This window comes from Carassius carassius, chromosome 41 (genome assembly GCF_963082965.1).
Source record: "Carassius carassius chromosome 41, fCarCar2.1, whole genome shotgun sequence".
NCBI lineage: Eukaryota > Metazoa > Chordata > Actinopteri > Cypriniformes > Cyprinidae > Carassius > Carassius carassius.
In genome coordinates, this window is record NC_081795.1 from 12,039,554 (window position 1) to 12,060,416 (window position 20,863).

At 38.2% G+C, this 20,863-nt stretch overlaps 2 protein-coding genes across 10 annotated transcripts in view; one reads left to right on the top strand and one right to left on the bottom strand.

The window, feature by feature from the left end:
• The first annotated feature begins 4,977 nt into the window (after positions 1 to 4,977).
• Positions 4,978 to 7,305, top strand: LOC132122752 (creatine kinase M-type-like). The gene is made up of 6 exons (XM_059533130.1): positions 4,978 to 5,214; positions 5,334 to 5,488; positions 5,558 to 5,690; positions 5,773 to 6,068; positions 6,174 to 6,363; positions 6,448 to 7,305. Exons 1-6 carry the CDS (start codon positions 5,025 to 5,027, stop codon positions 6,624 to 6,626), a joined length of 1,143 nt encoding a protein of 380 aa, XP_059389113.1. The 5' UTR covers positions 4,978 to 5,024; the 3' UTR covers positions 6,627 to 7,305.
• Positions 7,306 to 7,549: 244 nt separating this feature from the next.
• LOC132122747 (MAP/microtubule affinity-regulating kinase 4-like) overlaps positions 7,550 to 20,863 on the bottom strand; it is a 40,315-nt gene continuing 27,001 nt past the window's right edge. The window contains exons 6-19 of one of the 9 annotated variants that reach the window (XM_059533123.1): positions 20,017 to 20,087; positions 19,771 to 19,827; positions 19,368 to 19,604; positions 18,174 to 18,293; positions 17,966 to 18,065; positions 17,005 to 17,114; positions 16,736 to 16,919; positions 16,348 to 16,559; positions 15,598 to 15,701; positions 13,685 to 13,960; positions 12,326 to 12,408; positions 10,385 to 10,429; positions 10,078 to 10,117; positions 7,550 to 8,734 (exon numbers count right to left, since the gene is read on the bottom strand). In XM_059533123.1, the coding sequence (XP_059389106.1) occupies positions 8,401 to 8,734; positions 10,078 to 10,117; positions 10,385 to 10,429; positions 12,326 to 12,408; positions 13,685 to 13,960; positions 15,598 to 15,701; positions 16,348 to 16,559; positions 16,736 to 16,919; positions 17,005 to 17,114; positions 17,966 to 18,065; positions 18,174 to 18,293; positions 19,368 to 19,604; positions 19,771 to 19,827; positions 20,017 to 20,087 (1,973 nt within the window). In that variant the 3' untranslated portion in view covers positions 7,550 to 8,400. Of the gene's footprint in view, positions 8,735 to 8,945; positions 10,430 to 12,325; positions 12,409 to 13,684; positions 13,961 to 15,597; positions 15,702 to 16,347; positions 16,560 to 16,735; positions 16,920 to 17,004; positions 17,115 to 17,965; positions 18,066 to 18,173; positions 18,294 to 19,367; positions 19,605 to 19,770; positions 19,828 to 20,016; positions 20,088 to 20,863 lie in introns of those variants that run through there. The other 8 variants (XR_009426427.1, XM_059533117.1, XM_059533118.1 and 5 more) reach the window with 8 other exon arrangements.

A 20,863-nucleotide genomic window follows, 5' to 3' on the forward strand; every position in this document is an offset into this window, starting at 1 on the left:
GTGCAATGAAGTGCAAAATTCAAAATACAGGTAAAACACCTTTAAAAAAAAAAAAAAAATACAGACAATTCCTTCATATTAATACAGGACACGTGACCTATTTTATGGAATTTTTTACAGTGTAGTTTTAAGGGAATGAGACCAGACACCCCTTTTAGCCGTAAGAGAGAAAAGTGAAGTGAAGCCTCTCTGCCGCCCCAACAGATGAGAACAAGCAGAAGGGTTGCTAGGAAAGAATCAGTTTACAGGTAAGTAACAGATATCTCTCTGGGGAGGTGAAGGACTGAGCTAATGTTTACGCCCGATTGATGAGGTCATCAACACAGGATAGATGCATTTAAGCTTAATCAATTGAGAAAATAAAACAATGTTAAAATGCATTAGATACCAGTTTGGCATGCTTAATGGACTAATGGCTAACTTGCATGTTTTCTTTTTATGTTTCAAGTGATATTTCTCTATTTTGGCTGTTGTTGATGGAAAAGCTTTTCAGTTCTGATCAGTTTTAAACTGCACTGAACACTCTGTCTTAAAGACTCCAGTTCAACACTTAAAGGGTTCACCTTAGAAGTGTCATAAAATGTGTTCATATGACTAGTGTGCTATATTTTCCAAGTCGTCTCATTCAAAATTTCAGCGAATAACAACATAAACTTAAGTCTGTTTGTTGCAAAAGCTATTGTATGGCTTCAGAAGAATTAGAATACAGAACAGCAGGAGTCACATTTTTGTCATTTTGAAGCTTGACAGCTGTCAATCATTCTCATAGAAGAAATAAAGTCACACAGATCTTGAGGATTGGGTTTAAATGAGGGCAAGTAAATAATGAAGATAATGTCATCTAGGCCTATTTGATCTGTCAGTTGAATACTAAAGTGTTGAGTCTGATCAGACACGTGTTGTGTAAACAAACAATTGTTTTTAGTAAAGAGATATATTTGCAGATAAATATAAGAGACAAATCTATAGAATTACAGAGGGGGGAAATATTAGGTAGCACGAAAATAAAACACGTTTGAATAAAATATTAATTTTGACAATTGCGCTGGCCAACCTTAAATAAATGAACATGTCTTTATAATAACGTTAGACCCCTTAAAAAGTGATTTTATGAGAGGATAATAGTCCACTTAACAAATAGGACTTTTATCAGCTAAGCAGTTGTAACGAAAGCTAATTCAGTAAAAACAAACACTGTTAACTAAACGAGAGTGTAAGTTAATAGTCCTCTAAACCGTCCTGTAAAGCTGTTTACTCCTAGGTCATATAAAGAGACGGTTGAGCAGTGAGAGTCAACAGCTGATGTTTATTTACCTGCAGAAGTGACCGCGACGCACCCAATTTACACCCAGACAATTCCGACTAAAGTAACTCACATCACATCTTTATTCCCTTGACGTCGTCGCGATGAATAGATGTAACAGCCAAGTAGATAGATCCTCGGTGGCGGACATTCATTCACCTGTTGTGGCGTCGCAGACAGGCTGACTTAGCGCTTACCTGATCCGTCAGCCGCGCGACTGCGCCGTGTGGAGCTCGAGCTCGAGCTCAGGCCACCTACCTGCCACTGCTCTGAACTGCGCCCAACATCATCAACAAACTAACACAGGAGGGTGGCACCATGACTAGTTTCAAATCTACTTGAATCACATATGCAGTTCAAATAAGGCTCATTCTTAATCATTACAGCTGGCTCAAATTTGGCTTTGGCATAATTTAACTTTACTGTCCTGTCAAATACTGTCAAATGTATTGCTTTGTAAGTAAAATCTCTGAATTACTTGATCTTTACTAACTGTCACCCTGTGGGACTCCTAAAGTTACTTTACTATTTTACAATGAAGTCCTAATCTACTCATAACAAACTATATATCTTTGGAAAGGTAGGAAAAGTAATATATTAATATCTGACAAGAGCGCAGCTCTTCAACATAATAACAGGAGTTCTGACCATTGTCGCAGAAAGTCTTCTTAGTTGCCTTTTTTTCTTTCACGCTTTAGAAATCATAAAAAAAGGATCTATCAGTTGAAAACTTAAAATGTCAAAATGCATCCTTTGAAGCCCATTTTAAAATCAGACATTGCATTACCATGGAAATGGTACATCAAAATCATGTAAACAGAATGTTTTTGTTCATGAATTATAAAAATGTAAATTTGGATAGTGCACTTTCACTATCTATGTACAAAAATGTGAGTGACAGTTAAGGGGTTAAGGTTTGTTAATTGAGTTTAAATATGCAATATATATGGCCTACGTATTAAAAACGATATAAAATGTGCTACACTGTAAATATGATAAGGAAAATAAAGGAAGTTATCATGCAAACCGGTGGCTGTGTGGAGTATTTGACAAAAGTTCACTTGTAAACATTAATTCATGCATGAAGTAAAATATAAGTTATAATACTAAAAAGAATCATCATTATGCTGGGTTAAATAACCCAATTTGATTGGTAAAATGAACCCCACGTGTTCTGTACTATTTACGCAGCCTTACTCAAATTGCGCTATTTTAACTCTGTGTTTTTAGAGTGAAATGTATATTATCATGTTTTATTTGTTATTTAGTGCATTATTTCAGTACCATTTGTGTTGTTTTCACGCCATCTTTTACGGACATAATGGAATTAACATGAACTCTTCATGTGCTTTTCTATTTTTCCACCTGTATTATCATCATGGATATGAGTATATTTTATGGTAAAAAGCAGATTTTAGTTCCAGATTGTTATATTGAAATCGTATCACTAACAGACATATACAGTTATAATTTGTAAAATGTAAAGACATCAATATGCCATATCTCATAATAGCCTACTGAAAACATTAGCAAAGTATTTTTTTTTTACCATAAATGTATTTTATTTTCCATTATTTTTTTTACAGTGAATATAATAATTGAGTGAGTCAATGTATGTAAATATTTCAGTAATGATTCCAAAGCCTCACATTTCAAGTAATATTTAATTAGAACAACTGTCTGCTTCATTAATGACAGCATTAGTGAGGCAGCCTACTATTGTGAAAATAAAGCACAAAATAAGAGTTGCCTACCTAGCATTTTTGGACATTATAGGTACATGTAATGATGATAAGCCATCTAGGTAGAGTTGATTATATTACCAATGCTTAGCAACAAAAACATTACACATTATTTGCCGCAAATGCAAAGTAAATGCTAATCTGTTTGTTACGTCAGACAGTAAAAAATCACTAGATGGACTCTGTATTGGACATGTACAGGGAGGATTCTCTCTGTGACACCAGACTGGTATATATATATAAAGCTGCTTAGGGTGAGTTGGGGTAAGAGGGGGGTTGTTGTCTGGGTGTGTAAGTGTAAGCAGCATTAGCTTCGGACCCATCAGACAGGCTTAGCTTAATGATATGAACCCTGAAGATCAGGATGTATCTAGGAATCGTCTTTGGTTTAACATATACAGACAAAATCAGAGCGTGCAGAACTGTGGAAAAAGGAGGGTTCTGTTGCAGAATGCAACTGAAAAAGGAAGAATGGTGACACTGGAACACTTTGCTGCACGGAAAGAGTAAAACCAGTGTGCGATTTAGGACGAAAAATGAGTCTAGGGATATAAAGTGGTAGAAGAATGAAAGCAATAGAGCAACTGTGGGCAGAAATGTGAGACTGGAGTGATTATTGGTTCAACTGCTAGAGGAGCCAGGGGCAGATCTGCTCCCAATAAGGGTAGCTTGGCTGGGCCAGTGCAGGGCGATGTTCTCAAACAGTGAGAGAGCTAATCTTTATCTCTAAATGTGATAAGACCAAAGTCAATAGAACCACTAAAACCCCCTTTTTATCCCTCCCTCTCTCTGTTGTCTCTGCTCAACCTCACTTAAGAGTTTATGTGGTATTTGTAGGTCAGGGCACTCCTGTCTGAAGCTGTCAGTAAAATGCAGATTCAAGATATCTGTCTAATTCAGTGAGTTGTTAATTGCAATGCCTTTCCATTTATAACTCTCCAACAAAATAATTAAACAAATACATTTTTGGGAACATTGGGAACTCATTGGTGTTAATGACTGGATCCCTGATGCACAATATCTGGATTCTTATGGAAGCACTCTATATTGTTGGAGTATTAGAAATGCACATGTTCAAAATTTTAAAGCTTTTTTGTTCATGGTAGATCTGTATTAAGCTTGTCATTGCATTTGAAATGCATTGGTAAACTTGTGAGAGAGCAATCTGGAGTAGATTTGCTGTCCATGGCAGGAATGATCTGTACTTTGTGCAAGGTCATAGTAACTTGGGGAATTTATAGCTGATGTATTTTACTCAAGTCTATTTATAATACTTCATATATTGCATTTGTTTTGTATGCAACTGTGTGCCAAAAGCTGTGAATATGTGGAAAAATAGATTATTAATGATTTATTACTCCTAAACTGTAAACATTTGATATTTCTAATATTTTGTTAATTCAATTTTGCTATTAAGCAATTAAGCTAAATTGGGGTGGACATAATACCAATTATGGGACAAGTGTACATTCTCCACCCCCAGCAGAAATTAGAGAGGTGAATGTGCTATCTGCTTTGAGTGAGAGGAGTGAGTTTGGCAGCCATGCTAAAAATATCACCTGCAGTCCGATGCATATAAGCATGCGAGCTATTCAATCATCCAAGACATAGCATCATATTTTGTTACTAGGATACTGGAGTTTACTTGGGACACAAAATATGCATTAACCTTGTCTGCAACTGCTGGCATTTTATTCGGGAAACTAGCGCTGCTTGTTCTTGACCGAACGCAAATGGGTAGTCATTCATAATTCGCTATATCAATGGCAGCGATGAGGAACGTTGGTTGCCCTCTTTCCTGTGTCTAATGAGTAAGCTACACCTTAGTAGACCTGGGACAATGTTCCTGGTTGTCCACTGTGACATCAACTCTGCAGACAAGATTTGCAGACTAATCTAAGTCTCCAAAGTATATTGTAAATACTTTGCCAACTTGCCTTACTACTCGTCTTTCGGCAGATCTCTGGAAAAGTGCAATCATGACTAAGAACTGCAACAATGATTACAAGATGAAGTTCTCTCTAGAGGAGGAGTTCCCTGACCTCTCTCAGCACAACCACCACATGTCCAAGGTCCTGAATAAGGACATCTCCAACAAACTCAGGAGCAAGTCAATTCCCAGTGGATTCACCCTGGATGACTGCATCCAGACTGGTGTGGACAACCCTGGTTCGTAGAACATGTTTGAATACATTCTCCCACAGCAGCCAATCTTTCAAGATACCACAAGCAATGTTTTAGTTGTTCTAGAAGATATATAAAGCACTACCTTTTGATCGCAATTCAAGGCCACCCCTTCATCATGACTGTCGGCTGTGTGGCTGGTGATGAGGAGTCCTACGAAGTCTTCAAGGACTTGTTTGACCTCATCATTTCTGACCGTCACGGTGGCTATAAGCCCACCGACAAGCACCAGACTGATCTGAACTGGGAGAACCTGAAGGTATGTTAAAGTTCTTTACATTATCATGGCTGTTTTACTCTACTGTGACTGATGTTTACCTGTGCGCAGGGTGGTGATGACCTTGACCCCAACTACGTTCTGAGCAGCCGTGTGCGTACCGGCCGCAGCATCAAGGGATTCACCCTGCCTCCCCACAACAGCCATGGTGAGCGTAGAGCTGTGGAGAAGCTGTCCATTGAAGGTGTGTTTCATTAACGTTATGTTCTGACATCCACAAAGGAACATGCATGATCTTACTGACGTTCACATTGCTCTTCTCACAGCTCTGAACAGACTGGACGGCGAGTTCAAGGGCAAGTACTACCCCCTGAAGGACATGACTGATAAGGAACAGGAGCAGCTCATTGCTGACCACTTCCTGTTTGACAAGCCCGTGTCCCCCCTGCTGTTGGCTGTTGGCATGGCTCGCGACTGGCCTGACGCAAGAGGCATCTGGCACAATGACAACAAGTCTTTCCTGGTGTGGGTGAAGGAGGAGGATCACCTGTGTGTCATCTCCATGCAGAAGAGTGGTAACATGAAGGAAGTCTTCAGGAAGTTTTGCATTGGCCTGCAGGAGGTAAACCCCATTATTCACTACCTAATTATGCTGTACGTTTAATCCTTTGGTCATCTAATGCATAGATAAGCAACCGAAGGCCTGACTCCTTGTTGTATATTGCAGATTGAGGATATCTTCAAGAAGCACAACCATGGGTTCATGTGGAACGAGCATCTTGGTTTCATCCTGACCTGCCCCTCTAACTTGGGTACCGGCCTGCGCGGTGGTGTGCATGTCAAGCTGCCCATACTCAGCACACATGCCAAATTTGAGGAGATCCTGACCAGACTGCATCTTCAGAAGCGGGGCACAGGTGGGCTTGAAATCACTGAATGTATAAAATGGCAGAGTTACACTGTGATCATTATTTGAGACTCTTTGTACTTCTGTTATTCAGGTGGTGTTGACACTGCATCTGTCGGCTGTGTGTTCGACATCTCCAATGCTGACCGTCTGGGCTCCTCCGAGGTGCAGCAGGTACAGCTGGTGGTTGATGGTGTGAAACTCATGGTCGAAATGGAAAAGAAACTGGAGAAGGGCGAGTCCATTGATAATATGATCCCTGCCCAGAAGTAAAATGGTGCTTTTCTTTTTTTATTTGTTCTTTCATGCAGTCATGACGTATTGATTTTTCCAAGAGACACTCCACCCTGCTCACTTTTTTCCAACTGTTTTCCTTTTGTCTTTTTTCCCTGCACTTTTCCTTCTTATCTTCATGTTCCTCCTGTAACTTCCTGGGATCAAACCTTCACATAGCTAGAAAACCTTAGCTATGTTGTATTCACCGAAACATTCTTGTTGTACAAATTTAATAAATGGCCCCATGTAATAATCATCCTTTGTTTTAAGCCTTTATATTCTTGACAGGTCTTGATTTGTACCCCCAGACACAGATGTTAATTACTTAATGTATATGTATTTAATGTAGAACACAATTGTGGAGGATCCATTCAAACTCTCAAAGCTGAACATCAATACACACTTTCATGAATACAATCTAAGCTGACCCGAAAGTCATTGTGAGCACTAAAAGATGAGTCATTTGTGGAGAATAGCACAATGACTGTCAACAATAGTTCAAGCATGGTTTGCCATTTCTTTCAGTTATTATGAAGCCAGATCATGTTGGTTTGAATTATAACAAGTTAGAATGCTTGCAAATCATACACAATATATTTAAACCTGAAATGCAATATATCAATAGAAATTGCTGGAAAAAAGGCAAAAAGTTTTAGACTAACACACTTACAGCAAATTGTAGAGTGATTTGAAAAGTACACATACACTAATACACAGATTCATACCTGTATCTGTGGATATCAGGTTTTGAGCCAAATGAGTACGATTTGTATTATTTGGCTTCTGAAAAGAAAAGAAAAAATTACTCTTGATAAGATCTCTATTGTTATATATTCTCTTTATATATTTCATGAAAACTTCGATTAAGCAAATATCTTTGTTACATTTTGAACTGAACACAATAAAGACACACAAATCACTGGATTTCAGACAAATGTTGTATTAATCATTCTTGCATTTTCACACATTGCACAGCTCAGACATATTCCAACCTTTACGAGGAGGACTTACTATTTCAAATCGGAGATAAACAAAGTCAACAGTCTGTTTGTGGTCATTCAGCGAGTGCACTTACGGCAAGATAACAGAGGTTTCTCATCAGCGTAACACATACAAAAGCAACACAAAGAGCATTGTGTATTGACTTGGCTCAACAGGATAAATTGCACCATTTGAAGGGAGAACTGCTTCTTAACAGGTGATGTTGCTCACTCAGCCCTAAAGTGCTATGGTGTGACCATGTAATGTGACGAATCTAAAAACAATGAGGCTCAGGAACACAGACATCACCTACTCAACCTGCATCACTGGCAGGTTTGACAACCAAACAAGATTATTTATAAATGAGGAGAAATTGCTATCACTTTCAGTGGCTCTGCATGTTGTCTACTGTATGAAATAGTGTGGCTTTCATACATGTTTTTTGTGAATATGGTAAAATAAAACATACTCTTCTCGCTGACAAAGCAGAGGAATAGAAATAAAAATGAGTTAAATAGCAGCAGTTAAAAAGGAATGACAATGTGAAGAGTGAACATAAATGGGTGTTAAAAAAACCATGGATAAGATACCAGGTAAAATCAATGGTGAAACAGACTTGGTAAAGGGAGTTCCTTCAGCAGGGCTTTTGTGTGAGCAGGTGCCCAGTTCTCAATTTAAGTGTGCCAGTCTTTGTAGGCTTAGAGGGGGCGGGGGTGTGGGCGGGGCTATGTCCACTCATCTTATCTTTCTGTCCAATGGTTTTGTCCCTGCCCTCAACCCCCTGTTGACCTCAGAGTTCGATATCTTTGGACACTTTGGTGGCAATGTCCCGAAAGGCAAGCGGTGCCCCCCACAGGCGCTTAAATCGGACACCGCTGATCTCGGCGGGGCCGTTGGGCAGATGGCACACCTCTGCTTCGAAAGCAACGCGGGCGCCAGCTGCTCCGTGGGTGCAGGAGAGGAGGAAGGGCCCGGCCTGGTGGACTTGGCAACCGCAGCTCTGCGCTGCCTCCCGCAGTGCCAAAACCACCTCAGCCGGGTCCCGCGGGCTCCGCACCCTCATATCCCAGCCGCATCGGGGGGTCCGGGGCTCTGCCGCTTTTTGATACCCAGATAGATAGCGACTGTGGAGTGAGGAGGAGGTGAAATGAGGAAGAAATGGAGGGTGGGCAATGACGTGAATGAGCGGATGGGGGATGGAAGGGGGACAAGAGAGAAATATATTAGAAATATGTAAGAACAAAAATCCAGACTTAAGTCTAGTAGTCTGTGATATTATTTAAATGAACTGATCATCACTATATAGCAAGGTAACATTACCTAATAAGAAACAACTTTTTGATGGTTTATGTAATGTATTTCATGTTTATGTGAACTTTGTGGGAAAGTGTTGCCAACAAAATCATCCTAAACAGTTTGAAATAAGCATCCTAAAAAAAGTCTGAAACCCTTCTGCAATCAAAAAAGAGAAGGAATGTTTAGATAAACACCTGTTACCTTTCAGGAGACACTGGAGTTCTTCAGGATAATAAAACCATTTTCAAAAATCTGAGCATTATTTAAACTCAGTGTGACTATCGAAAAAAGCTGCAGAACATTTTGGAGGTCTGAATAAAATGTGAATGCCATTAATTTAGTTTTTTAAACGGCAAAGAAATACACCACCATTTAAAAATGTTGGGTCTGCAATGCATGCATTTAATCAAAAGCACATTAATATTGTTATTATTAAAAATCTTTTTACATGTAATTTAATGTGATTTATTCCTGCGATGGCAAAGCAGAATTATCAGCAGCCATTACTATAATATTCATTTATATCAAATATAAAATTCAAAAGAACAGCATTTATTTGAAATAGAAAATTACATTTTAAAGACATTTTAAATGTCTTTACAGTCAGTTTTTTTTTTATCTTACGGACCCCAAACCTTTAAACAGTAGTGTATAAAAACATCCATACTTAAATAAATGGCCACATACAAATATAGGGATAAAATATAATAACATAATAATCAAGCAAAAAAAAATTGGCAGAGCAATCTTGTATGTTTATGCTGAAATTAAAACTCAGATCAGATTCCTGTGCAGCCATACATCACCTGCCATGCACTACATAAACATACATTATTCCTACATGTAGATCTCAACTGAATGTAAACTGCATTCAAGGTACATACACTTGGCAGCTTTTAACAATAACATATGTTGAGATTAATAATTAAAAAATGTCATTCAAACATCCATGTTAAAAAACTGAAATGTGACTTTCCAAATGCAAGTCAACCACTGTCAGAGAATATGGAAAGGGTAAAGGGAAGGACAAGTACGGATCTAAACAAAACCTAAAAACAAAATCTAATCTAGTTTTGATGCACACAGTACACAGTTCTATAAAATTAACAAAATGCAGTCACATTCTGAACAGTCTGATCTGCCATGGCACGGATCACATGCTAGAAATTACCTGTATTTTTTAGTTTGACTTTTTGTAGTTGTATCTGTAGCTAAGGAGAAGTAAGAGAGAGTTACAGTCGTGTGTGAGGATGTTTTAGTCTTTTTTTTTACTGAGCAAATAATATTAATTTATCTATCAAGATGATCGGTTTATGATATTATTGTTCATTTTCCTCTACCTATTTTCTGTTTTTCCTCTGTTTGATTTGTTTGCTTGTTTTCTGCAATGAAGAAGATGGTCTAGAATTGGAGGATGGATGGCTTATGTCACGTCTTCAGTCATATTAGTGTATTAAAAAGATAATGGAAACACTCACCTTGTGACCGGAGATCTGCAGACTCTCTCAGGTTCGTCTGTGACCCTCAAGAAGAAAACAAAGGTCCATGTTAGGAATAAATCAGCCAACAGAGAATCAATGAGTCTTCATCCCGCCCTCCACAAACAACCAATCGCATGAGTTCACATCTAACACCACAGACTTGCACTGTTACATTGACGTCATCTTCAGCAATCCACAATAATCACCACTGACAACAAAAGACAGTGACGACAGTGATGGATTTATAGAGTAAGATAATGTATTTAATATATTAATTACGTTTTCAAATGTCACCACAAGTTGCTTAATGTCAGTGTAACACAAATTACAAAAACATTCACAAAATATTAATTAATTAATTTCCTGTGTGTCTGGTTATTTGCTTTTAAGTTTATTAATCAACTATTCTACATGAGATGTTAGAACAATATTAGTAGTTATTAATATAGCGTTAAACAAAGAAAGTGCTAGTTGAGACTGATGTCCACATGAGGGCGCTATGGTCCAAGTCTGCTTTTATGAGTATTTGTGAAATTTTCCATTCACATGATATGGCAAATGAGGTGGCCAGTGGATTCCCTCTTAAAGGAACAGTACATGGGCTTCTTCCTTATATATTACAGTGAAAATGGAGGGCTCTGTTGGGTGTAAATAAACCATATCTGGACAGAAAAATGATGTTGTAGGCAGAGGAGGCAAATTAGCTTGGCCAACGTTGAGAGGGATTTGGCATGAAAGGATGAAATGTTACGTAACTAATCTAGGTTTAAAATGGAGAGAGGAAGCCCCTGTCTTGTTCAAAATTGTCCAGATGAAATTGTTATAAACAGCTGCTTCTGATTTTTTTTCACTGATAAAGGCACACAGTATTCCTTGAACCAAGCTAAATGCTATTTATTCCCTTGAATGAGTAAAAGGTGAGAGAAATGCATGAATGAATGCATGAAAAGGCTGATACATGGATGGTGCTATGGTGTAAAAGACCCCTTGAGCATCAAACACAAATACAGCACTTTTTAAAATAATAAAATATCCACAAAAATGTAGTTTTACAAAATGCACTGACAATAACCAAAATGGTGTGGTTCTGTCAAAAGTGAAATCATTTACTCGCTCTGTCATCTCAAACATGTATAATTATTTTCTTCTTATCACAAGCAAAATACTTTGCATAATACACAAACTGACTGTCATGTTGTGGAAATGACAAATGAAGTAGTGTAAAACTGGTCCAAATGACTTGTACGTAGAGTTGGGATTCGGATTCTGATTCTGCTAATTGAGTCCTTGTTTCGATTCCAATAATAAAAAATAAAAAAATCTAAGTCAAACATATTTGTTGTCTTTTTACAAAGTGTTCTGTTGCAGCTGAATAACATCAGCAAAAAGCACTAATGCCTAAAAGAGGAACATTTGCCTATGGTTTTAACAAAAATACCACAGCAAAAACAACTAGACTAACATACATTCCAAACGTTAAATTGTTAAAGACAAGTAAAAAGTCAGTAATGAAATAGGAACAGTTGGAGTCCGTGGTTCTCTGTGCTCGTGCTTCAGATGTGTGCCGTGTGCCATTTCTTTGCTTAAATCTTAAAATCTCATTAAAATGTGAATGCGGGAATTGTAATGATAACCCAGTTAGTCATAAGATACGTGTTTTTTGGAGATTGACAGCTCTCAAAACATCTTACGTGCATTCCACAGAAGAAAGAATACCATACAGGTTTGGAATGACATGACGGTGAGTATGATGACTATCCAAAATGTATATTTTGGGGTGAATTGTTCCTTTAAAAAGCAAATAAATATATGTGTACAAGCTCAAGGTGGTGTTCTGACACTCAGCGCCAACACAGGTGCTAAAGAGAGCGGTGAGACTGTGAGTATTTGGACAGACTGAGAGATGGAAAAAAGGCCACAAACAGGAAGAAAACTTACTAACTGTTTTTGATCCCTGTGGCAGAGTGCAGCCCGAGACGGACTTGTTTGAGTTCTGGCGCTTAGAGGGGTCAAGATTGACCCTAAGAGTTGATGAAGGGAAGGAAAATAGTTTGGTAGACAGAAAGAAAGAGGGGAACAGGAAGAGCGAGAGAGAAATAAGATTGCAGCAAGGAGAGGCAAAGAAAAAAATAAACAAAACAGAAACACAGAGCACCCAACAATTGCCAAGAACAAGAAAAAGAAGGACACACTAGGGGGAGCAGGTGCCTGACGCTGTCGGTTAATAACAGAGGAGGCTTGAGGAAGAGTTAATGCAAAGAGTATATATGCAAACTTATGCAGAAAAAAGCCTTATCCATTGGGTTTCAACCTAGGTAGGTTAATCTAATCGGGAAGTTGTTGCTCTAATCTAATTAAGAGCTTCTAGATGCGTACCCCTGCAAAAGTCATTCTTTTTGGCTTACAGCCCAGAGAGGCACATAAACAATTTGACTGAGGATGCTGAAGAGCAAAGCGCCCCATCAGCGTTTCTACACACTACTGAACATCTCAATTACATTACAGACTGCAAAAGCTCCCATATTTAACTCCATTACCTCCTCAGATTCCACAAGACAATGGGCACCAAACCAAACGAAAAATGACTTTGTAAACTGTTTGGCTTTAGCAGTGGAGTCTGTGTCATTTTGATATCATGCAGCTAATGGGCCGATCACATCAAAGACGATAACTATAATGATAACTATAAGTTAAATGTTTATAGTTAACGTTCATTGGTGTGGACAATAATATAGCTATCTTTATAGTTTTTGTTCTTGAGGTGAATGCAAATCTAGTTATCATAATCGTTATATTTTTAGTTTTTGTCTGTTGGTGTAGACACTAATATAGTAATCATTATAGTTATCGTCCGTTGTTGTGGACGTTAATATACAGTAGTTATCGTTTAAGTTGTGTTTATAGTTATAGTTCCTTGGTGCGGATGATAATGTAGTTGTCTTTATAGTTACCGGCCATTGGTGCGAACACTAATATAATTTCTGTTATAGTTATGTTTAGAATCATTGTTCTTAGTTGTTTTATTTATAGTTAGCATCCATGTTAATATTGAAGTAATCGTTCTTGGTGTAGATATTAATGTGCATATCTTTAAAGTTAAATATATAGTTATTCTCTGGTGTGAACAGGCCTTAAACGTCCTCAGACGTTTCTCATTGTTACTCTAAACAGTGGAATATCTGGAAAGAGCAAACTGATGATGTGGAACTTATTTGGATCTATTTTTATCTATAATATTCAAAAGTGTACTCTTTTAAAGTCGTTCTGGTTTAGAAGAATCTGTCATTCTCTTCTTACCTGCGGGTAAGTTTTGAGGTCAGCTTAGTGAACAGGTTTGAGGTGGCACGGCTACGGGAGTGGGGCAGAGGACTGGCTTCATGGGAGAGGGTGGGTGAGGTGGGGGGTGCGTGGGTGGGGGGCCGGTGGTCACGGAGCTGGCCCCCGTGGAAGGTGCTGCGGATGGTGGAGCCCCTCGTCAACCGAGAACGCTCAGAAGATGTGGAGCTGGAGGCCCCGCCCCCGGAGATGCTGTGGGTGGACGGGGAGGCTGGAGGTAATCGATGAGACAAGGAGCTGAGGAAAGAGACAAGAAAAATGCAAGTGAAAAAGCAAAAATCTAATTTTAAGGGACAGTGCAATGATACAGTATGCCATTAATCCTGCTTATTAGCAGTTATCATGGATCTAATTGGAAACTACTTTTGGTAACAGAACTTAATCCATAAGACAAAGTCCAAAACGAAACACAGTAGCAGTTCTGTAGCGATTCGATTAAACCCACATCAGATCTCGAGGCTCAGAGAGGCAGCTCTGGCTGGGTTTAGTTGAGTGTAAATGTGAGGCAGGATGCTGAGTCACTGAGGCACGAGCTCTCTTGTGTTCTTACTCCCATCTCAGAAACAGCCACTTACTGCAAATTAAAACTGAACCCTTAGTGGAATAAATCTTGCACACGACTGCACATCTGAATCCTGGGGATGCAGAGGATGAAGGCGAGAGAAATCTCTTTATTTTCTGTTTATTAAACTAATCCCAACCAAGAAAACAGGAGAGAAAGTCATAAGACAAAGAGAGGAGAGAAAAGGAGAGCAAGAAGAAAAATTATGATCCACAACTCACACACACAATGGTGCTGGCATGTTCCTAGGTGTTCATAGTGGTGGTTAACAGGGGGATGTTAACAAGGATCCCTTGAACACTTTAGGAATCGCTTAGACAAGCAGTAGCACACCTCTCCTCTTGAATAGGAATAGAGATGCTGTACATAGCAACTAGCCCCACTATTGTCTCAGTTCAGATGGGTTCACGTCACAGACGTGCAGTTCTTGGCACCGGACTGCCTCTGTCCCCTCCGTCTCACACAGTTTTGGCAGAAATCTAACAGATCTCACATGCTGCCTCAGTTTGCCCACTGGCCTGGGGCCACTTCACTTAATGCTCTAAATAACCCTGTGCTGATGGACCTTACACACACACACACACACACACACACACACACACAGGATTTCCTATAACAGAGTTTCACATATTAGCTTCTACTTGACGGAAACACTGCAGTCATTAATTGTAGTTCTGGGCAGAACATTTGTGTGATGAAGGGGTTTGAAATGGCTTGGCTGGGTCGAGTGTATTCAGTGTGTATATGTGGTCCAATAAACTTGAGGCTAGTCTGGGTTTTGACATCTCAGAATTTAGGTTTGATGAATTTACACAGTAATTCTATTGAAATATTCTTCATTATTTCACATCAAATATGAATATCTGTGACTTATTTATATTCATTGTAAAATATAAATATCATTAAAATCATTACCCTGATAATACCATTTACAATTTAAAAAAACACACACATTCTGGTGACGGTGATTCTGCGTGTGTGGACACATGTGCTGTGCTAGCTGGGAGGCTTTCTTTAGGTCAAACAGTCAAGCAGCCTTGTGACCCAGACAATCCCAGGCCTCCTCTCGTTCTCTTTAAGTCACATGACACCCAGTCTCTGGGCCTCCCCCGAAGATAAGGAAAGACAGAGAGGAGGGTGAAAGAAGGACAGTTAAGCAGTCATTATCTGCCACTGCTGAAGCAAATCCATCTCAATAATCAAGCACACAGAAAAAAAAAAGTTCGGCTTCGGCATGCACATAAATTCTGAAACTTCAATGCATATATACAAAAATAAAATACAGATTCACATACACAGAGACACGTTTTACCTGTTCTCTTTCCCGTTCTGTAGTAAGGAGTGTCTGTCAGTGCTCGTACGGTCCGTACATACATAAGTGTTCCTACGGGTCATGGCACTGACAGGGGTGTTGTTCTAAAGCATGAAACAGGAAGCAGGTATTGAAAACCAAAAACAATGGATTTTACACAGATATACTATTGCAGCTATCCAAATATGACGAGCTTTTCTGACACTGCTGTCCTCAGAAATTCATGCATGCAAGGAAACATCACTTTATGACAAGAGAATGCCGATAACGAATGTGAACATGTGCCTTTATATCTCAGGGAATAATTCTTGTTATTGATGTATTTGGCATACAGGAAGTTGTGTAACATTTTAATGGATGGCACTTGAAGTGCAATTAGCTTGATTTTTTATTTCTACTCTATTAAAGGAATAGTGCATCTAAAAATGAAATATCCAGCATCGTTTACTTATGTCTTTGGGAACTTTCTTCTTTCTTCTTTGGAACACAAAAGAAGTTATTTATAGCAGAATATCCAGCTTCCCCTTTCCATAGAATGAAAGTAAACAGTGACCATGGCTGTAACAAATGGCTTAATTTTCCGTTGGCTCCTTGCATAAATCTATCCTAAGGCTTCAAAAGTCTTGGAATATAATGCACAAACCCTAAAACAGAATTTGTGAACTATTGAGAACAATCTCCTGAACAATGATAATATTTGAATTGATATTTCCTGCAACAGGATTTATATGATTTTGTGTGCTTGATTACCGGTGTTACATTGACGTCTTTTCGGCGGTCAGGGATCTCAGCCTTGTTGGGGTTGTTGGCTGTGCTGACCATGGGGCTCGACGGGGGGATGCTACGACTGCCCACCACACTGCAGCTGGCCTTCCTCGAGGGCAGACGTTCCTCTTTTAGTTCCCCCTCTCCTGTACTGGTGGGACTGCGCTTGGGGTGGGTTACTGGCACCGACGGCCCACCTGACAGACATTATCAATAATGACTTTTATAAATCCTATTAATAATAACAACAACAACAACAAAAATAAAATGGTTGCTTTTAATAATTATTATTATTACTGGTATTTAATAATTAAGCTATAAATAATATCAAACTATAAAAATGAAATGATCAGTGAGGGGTGTGGGGGCTCACAGAAGTCGCTGTGCCTCCTCTGGCGGTGGCAGGTGGAGGCACTGCGCTGGGGTTTAGTGTGACTGGAGGCAGAGGTGGAGCTAGACGAGGAAGTGGAGGAGTGTTTGCTGGTGCCATTCGTGATGGGACTGGGCCGCACCCGTGCTAGAGACAAACTGCTGCTCGATCGTGACTCAATGCCATCCTGTATGGGAAACACATACTGTAAGATATTACACACTTATATAGTGCACAGGCTGTTCTCAGGTCAGCGGCACTCTCTATCTCACCTCGTTCTTGCGGCCTAGCAGCAGATACATGGCAAGTATCTCATTGTACTTCTGTGTGCTCAAGGCATCTTTGATTTCATCACGAGAGTAACCCATTCCTACCATCACATCTGTATGACCAGAGAGAGAGAGAGCAAAAATACTTAAAAGAAAATAAGCAAGTAAACAAATCAACAAATTTGAGCAATCTGGTTTTAAGTGCCTTGCTAGTAAGGTTTGAAACCACAACCTTTTGGTTACTACAATGCAAAAAATGTTTTATTGTTATCTTTTTTTATCTTAAAAACAAGATACATTTTACTTTGATAAGTAAAATTGTGGAATAAGCTTTTCTTCACAGAATATACACTTCAGGATTTTATTAAAGAAATTAATACTTTTATTGAGCAAGGATGCATTAAATTGATCAAAAAGCTTTTACAATGTTACAAAAGTTTTCTGAAAGATCATGTGACACTCAAGACTGGAGTAATGAGTACTGAAAATGTAGCTTTGCATCACACAAATAAATTACATAGAAAACAGTTATTCTAAATTGTGATAATATTTCACAATATTACGGTTTTTATCAAATAAATGCAATCGTGGAAAACATAAGAGACTATTTTCAAAAACACTGAAAAACTGTATTTACACCGTACACCGTTCACTGTACAAGTTCTGCACAGTTATAATTGTTTGTTTTTCTTAATTTATTTGCAAATTGTTCCTAACATATATCTAGAGAAATAACATTTTGACAATGGGGTAAAAAAAAATATACAAAAATATAAATTTATTACTTAAATATTATAAAAATTTAAATATAAAATAAAAAAATAATGACACCTTAAGCATACATGTGCAAGATACATCTTTTTATGAGTATGTTTATATATTGAAAAGCCAAAAAAGAAAAAAGAAAAAAAAAATTTTTTCTGAAAAATCTTGTAAAAGGGCCAAAAGGGGAAGCATTTCTTACCTATACGGCTGCTGTCATTATAATCCTCCACAGGCTCTACATGAGGCTTCAGCTCGTCCTTTTCGTACCCGAGATTCATCCACTTATCCTTCATGATTTGCTGAAAGGGAAGATCAGAGAGTCAGATAGAGTGAGCAAAAGGCCACAAGATCCATGCAAACTCAATAAGACGTGTTATCAGCTGTGGTGGTGGATTGCTCCTCCTCACCTCCAGGGTGCAGCGCTTGGTGGGGTTGAGCACGAGGAACCGGCGCAGGATGCTCTCACAGTCAGTAGACATGTAGAATGGCACACGGTATTTCCCCCTCAACACACGCTCGCGCAGCTCCTGAGGGAAAAACACAGACTTCTATTCAACACCGAATTCAAATCTGAACCCGTCAGCCACTGAATCACCCCCACGGCACAAAGAAACAATCACAGCTCACTTGACCTACATTACTTGAGAGCAAAGCTTTTCATAAGAGCAACTGCTGCACGTGTGCTGCCTTAGATAATGTCTCAAACTGTTGTCATATGACTGTTCAGAACGACACAATATTGTACACTGAATATTAGCTGTGACTCAACATATTAAAAGGTTTACTACAAAAGAAAAAAAAAATGTCTTTGAAATAAAAGTTGAATGTTTCTACCAAAAAACACACTGTTGGCACTTATTTAATGTCTTTGAGAATGAGAAAAATATCATAATCAAATATGATCAAATACGTTTTTACTGAAATATAGACAATACATGCAGCCCTTAAACAGAGTAACAGACTAATATACAACAAATAAATAAATAATAATCGACCAGGGCTATCATAGTGCTCACAAATAATGGAAATATATAAATGTTGCATGATAATAAGACATTACAGATTTTTACTCAATATATCTGCTGATAATGGACATATATTGGCCAATGTGTGCATTTTCATTGTTTTTACAAGTGGATTGTTTTTGCCATCATTTAATCCTCTCCTTATATATATATATATATATATATATATATAAAATTAAATATAATTTTAAGCAAATCTCAAAATGAAAATCTACTTTCCATACTGTACATTCTAATGTTGTAATATTGAATTCACTTGTAGCATTAAAAATTATTGATAGTGATAGTTTATTTTGTACTTTATTTTAGTTAGTATAAACAAAATAGTGCAGATGGCAGATGGCAATGTTAATGGCCAGCATTTATCAATTATCGCCCAATAATATAAAAATACTTATTAGCTTATCTCTGTCAGGGGGATTTTTAATATCAGTGCATTCCAACCTACCACTGGAAAAATATTAAAATTAAAACATATCTAGATAAACATGGTCGTTGGATGATTTTTTTGACAGGCATCCCTCTACTCTTTTACAAGATCTTTTTTCACTTCTTATTCTGAGTTGAGTAATTTACCTTGAGGTTTTGTCCATCAAAGGGCAGTGATCCGCTGACCAGCGTGTACAGTATAACCCCCAGACTCCAGATGTCCACCTCTGGCCCATCATACTTCTTCCCCTGAAAGAGCTCTGGGGCAGCGTAAGGGGGGCTGCCGCAGAACGTGTCCAGTTTACTGCCCAACATAAATTCATTACTGAAGCCAAAGTCAGCAATCTTGATATTGGAGTCTGCATCAAGCAGGAGGTTTTCCGCCTGAGTGAGGTATAAGATGGGATATATGACCATGAGAAGGAATTTAATAGTTTTGCGCTTTGGGGTTATTTTAAAAGGGAGCAAGGTGTGTAATGGTAAAGCCTTGTTTTATGAAAGCTACAGATGCAATAAAATGACATAATAAGTCATGTGAAAGAACAATAACCTTCAGGTCCCTGTGAACAATATTCTTCTGATGACAGTAATGAACTGCAGACACGATCTGAAAGGGAAACACAGACAATGATGTCTCTGAAACAGGAAACTGAAATAAAACAGGGTAATAGGAATAAAAATGTATAATGTTTAACACATTAAAAACAGAAAATACCACTTGGCTTTGCTCTTTTTAAATTTTTATTTAATCAAAGATGAACAAGTTTCAAGTTGCATTGATTATGATATGTCTTACCTGCCGGAATTTAGCACGCGCCTCCTTTTCCTTCATTCTCCCGTGGGATACGAGGTAGTCAAATACTTCACCTACCACAGAAGAAACATTTAGTAAACTTCAGTCGATAACTGATACTGCGAAGGGCGAGATATATAGAATATAATATTTGAACGGCTTGATCTGTGGCATCATTGCAAAATGTAAACTATATTATCGCCCAGCTCTGATCTGCTAAATGCAACTATAACACATGAAGATATTAAGATACTATAAACATTAACATCATGAATTTCCACGAAGCTGCTTTAAAACAATGTGCATTATGAAAAGCACTATACAAATAAATTTGACTAAATTCCTCTTGATAAACAGTCGATATAAAAATTGTACAACACAGTCTAAAATTCAATAATAAAAAACTGCAAAAGTAAAAATCGAAGTGAATCTAATGGAATTACGCATTAACAAGATTATAATGTACAGTATGAAAAATTTATATTTTGAGATTCGCTAACAAAAAAAATATTTAAAAGTTATTAAATTATTCATATTATTTAATGAAGTTAGCTACTTAATACCCAATGACTGGACGCAGTATTTCATTCTGCTACGTGTTCACCGATGACAGAATGTGATTCATTAGAGGAAGGAATGGATAATGAATTAGCTTCCGGTAAGATGCCATTGCTAATGTGTAGTATAAGTTAGCGCTGTACTCTCGCACATGCATCAGCCTCATCAGACTCGGAGTGGAAAAAGTGTGATTCATTAAGAGAGCAGCCCATTCAAGCTCCACAAATAGGATGGGCTAAAGTTAAATTAAGCCTGATTTGACTATGAGCATCTTTACTAGAGGCAAATCACT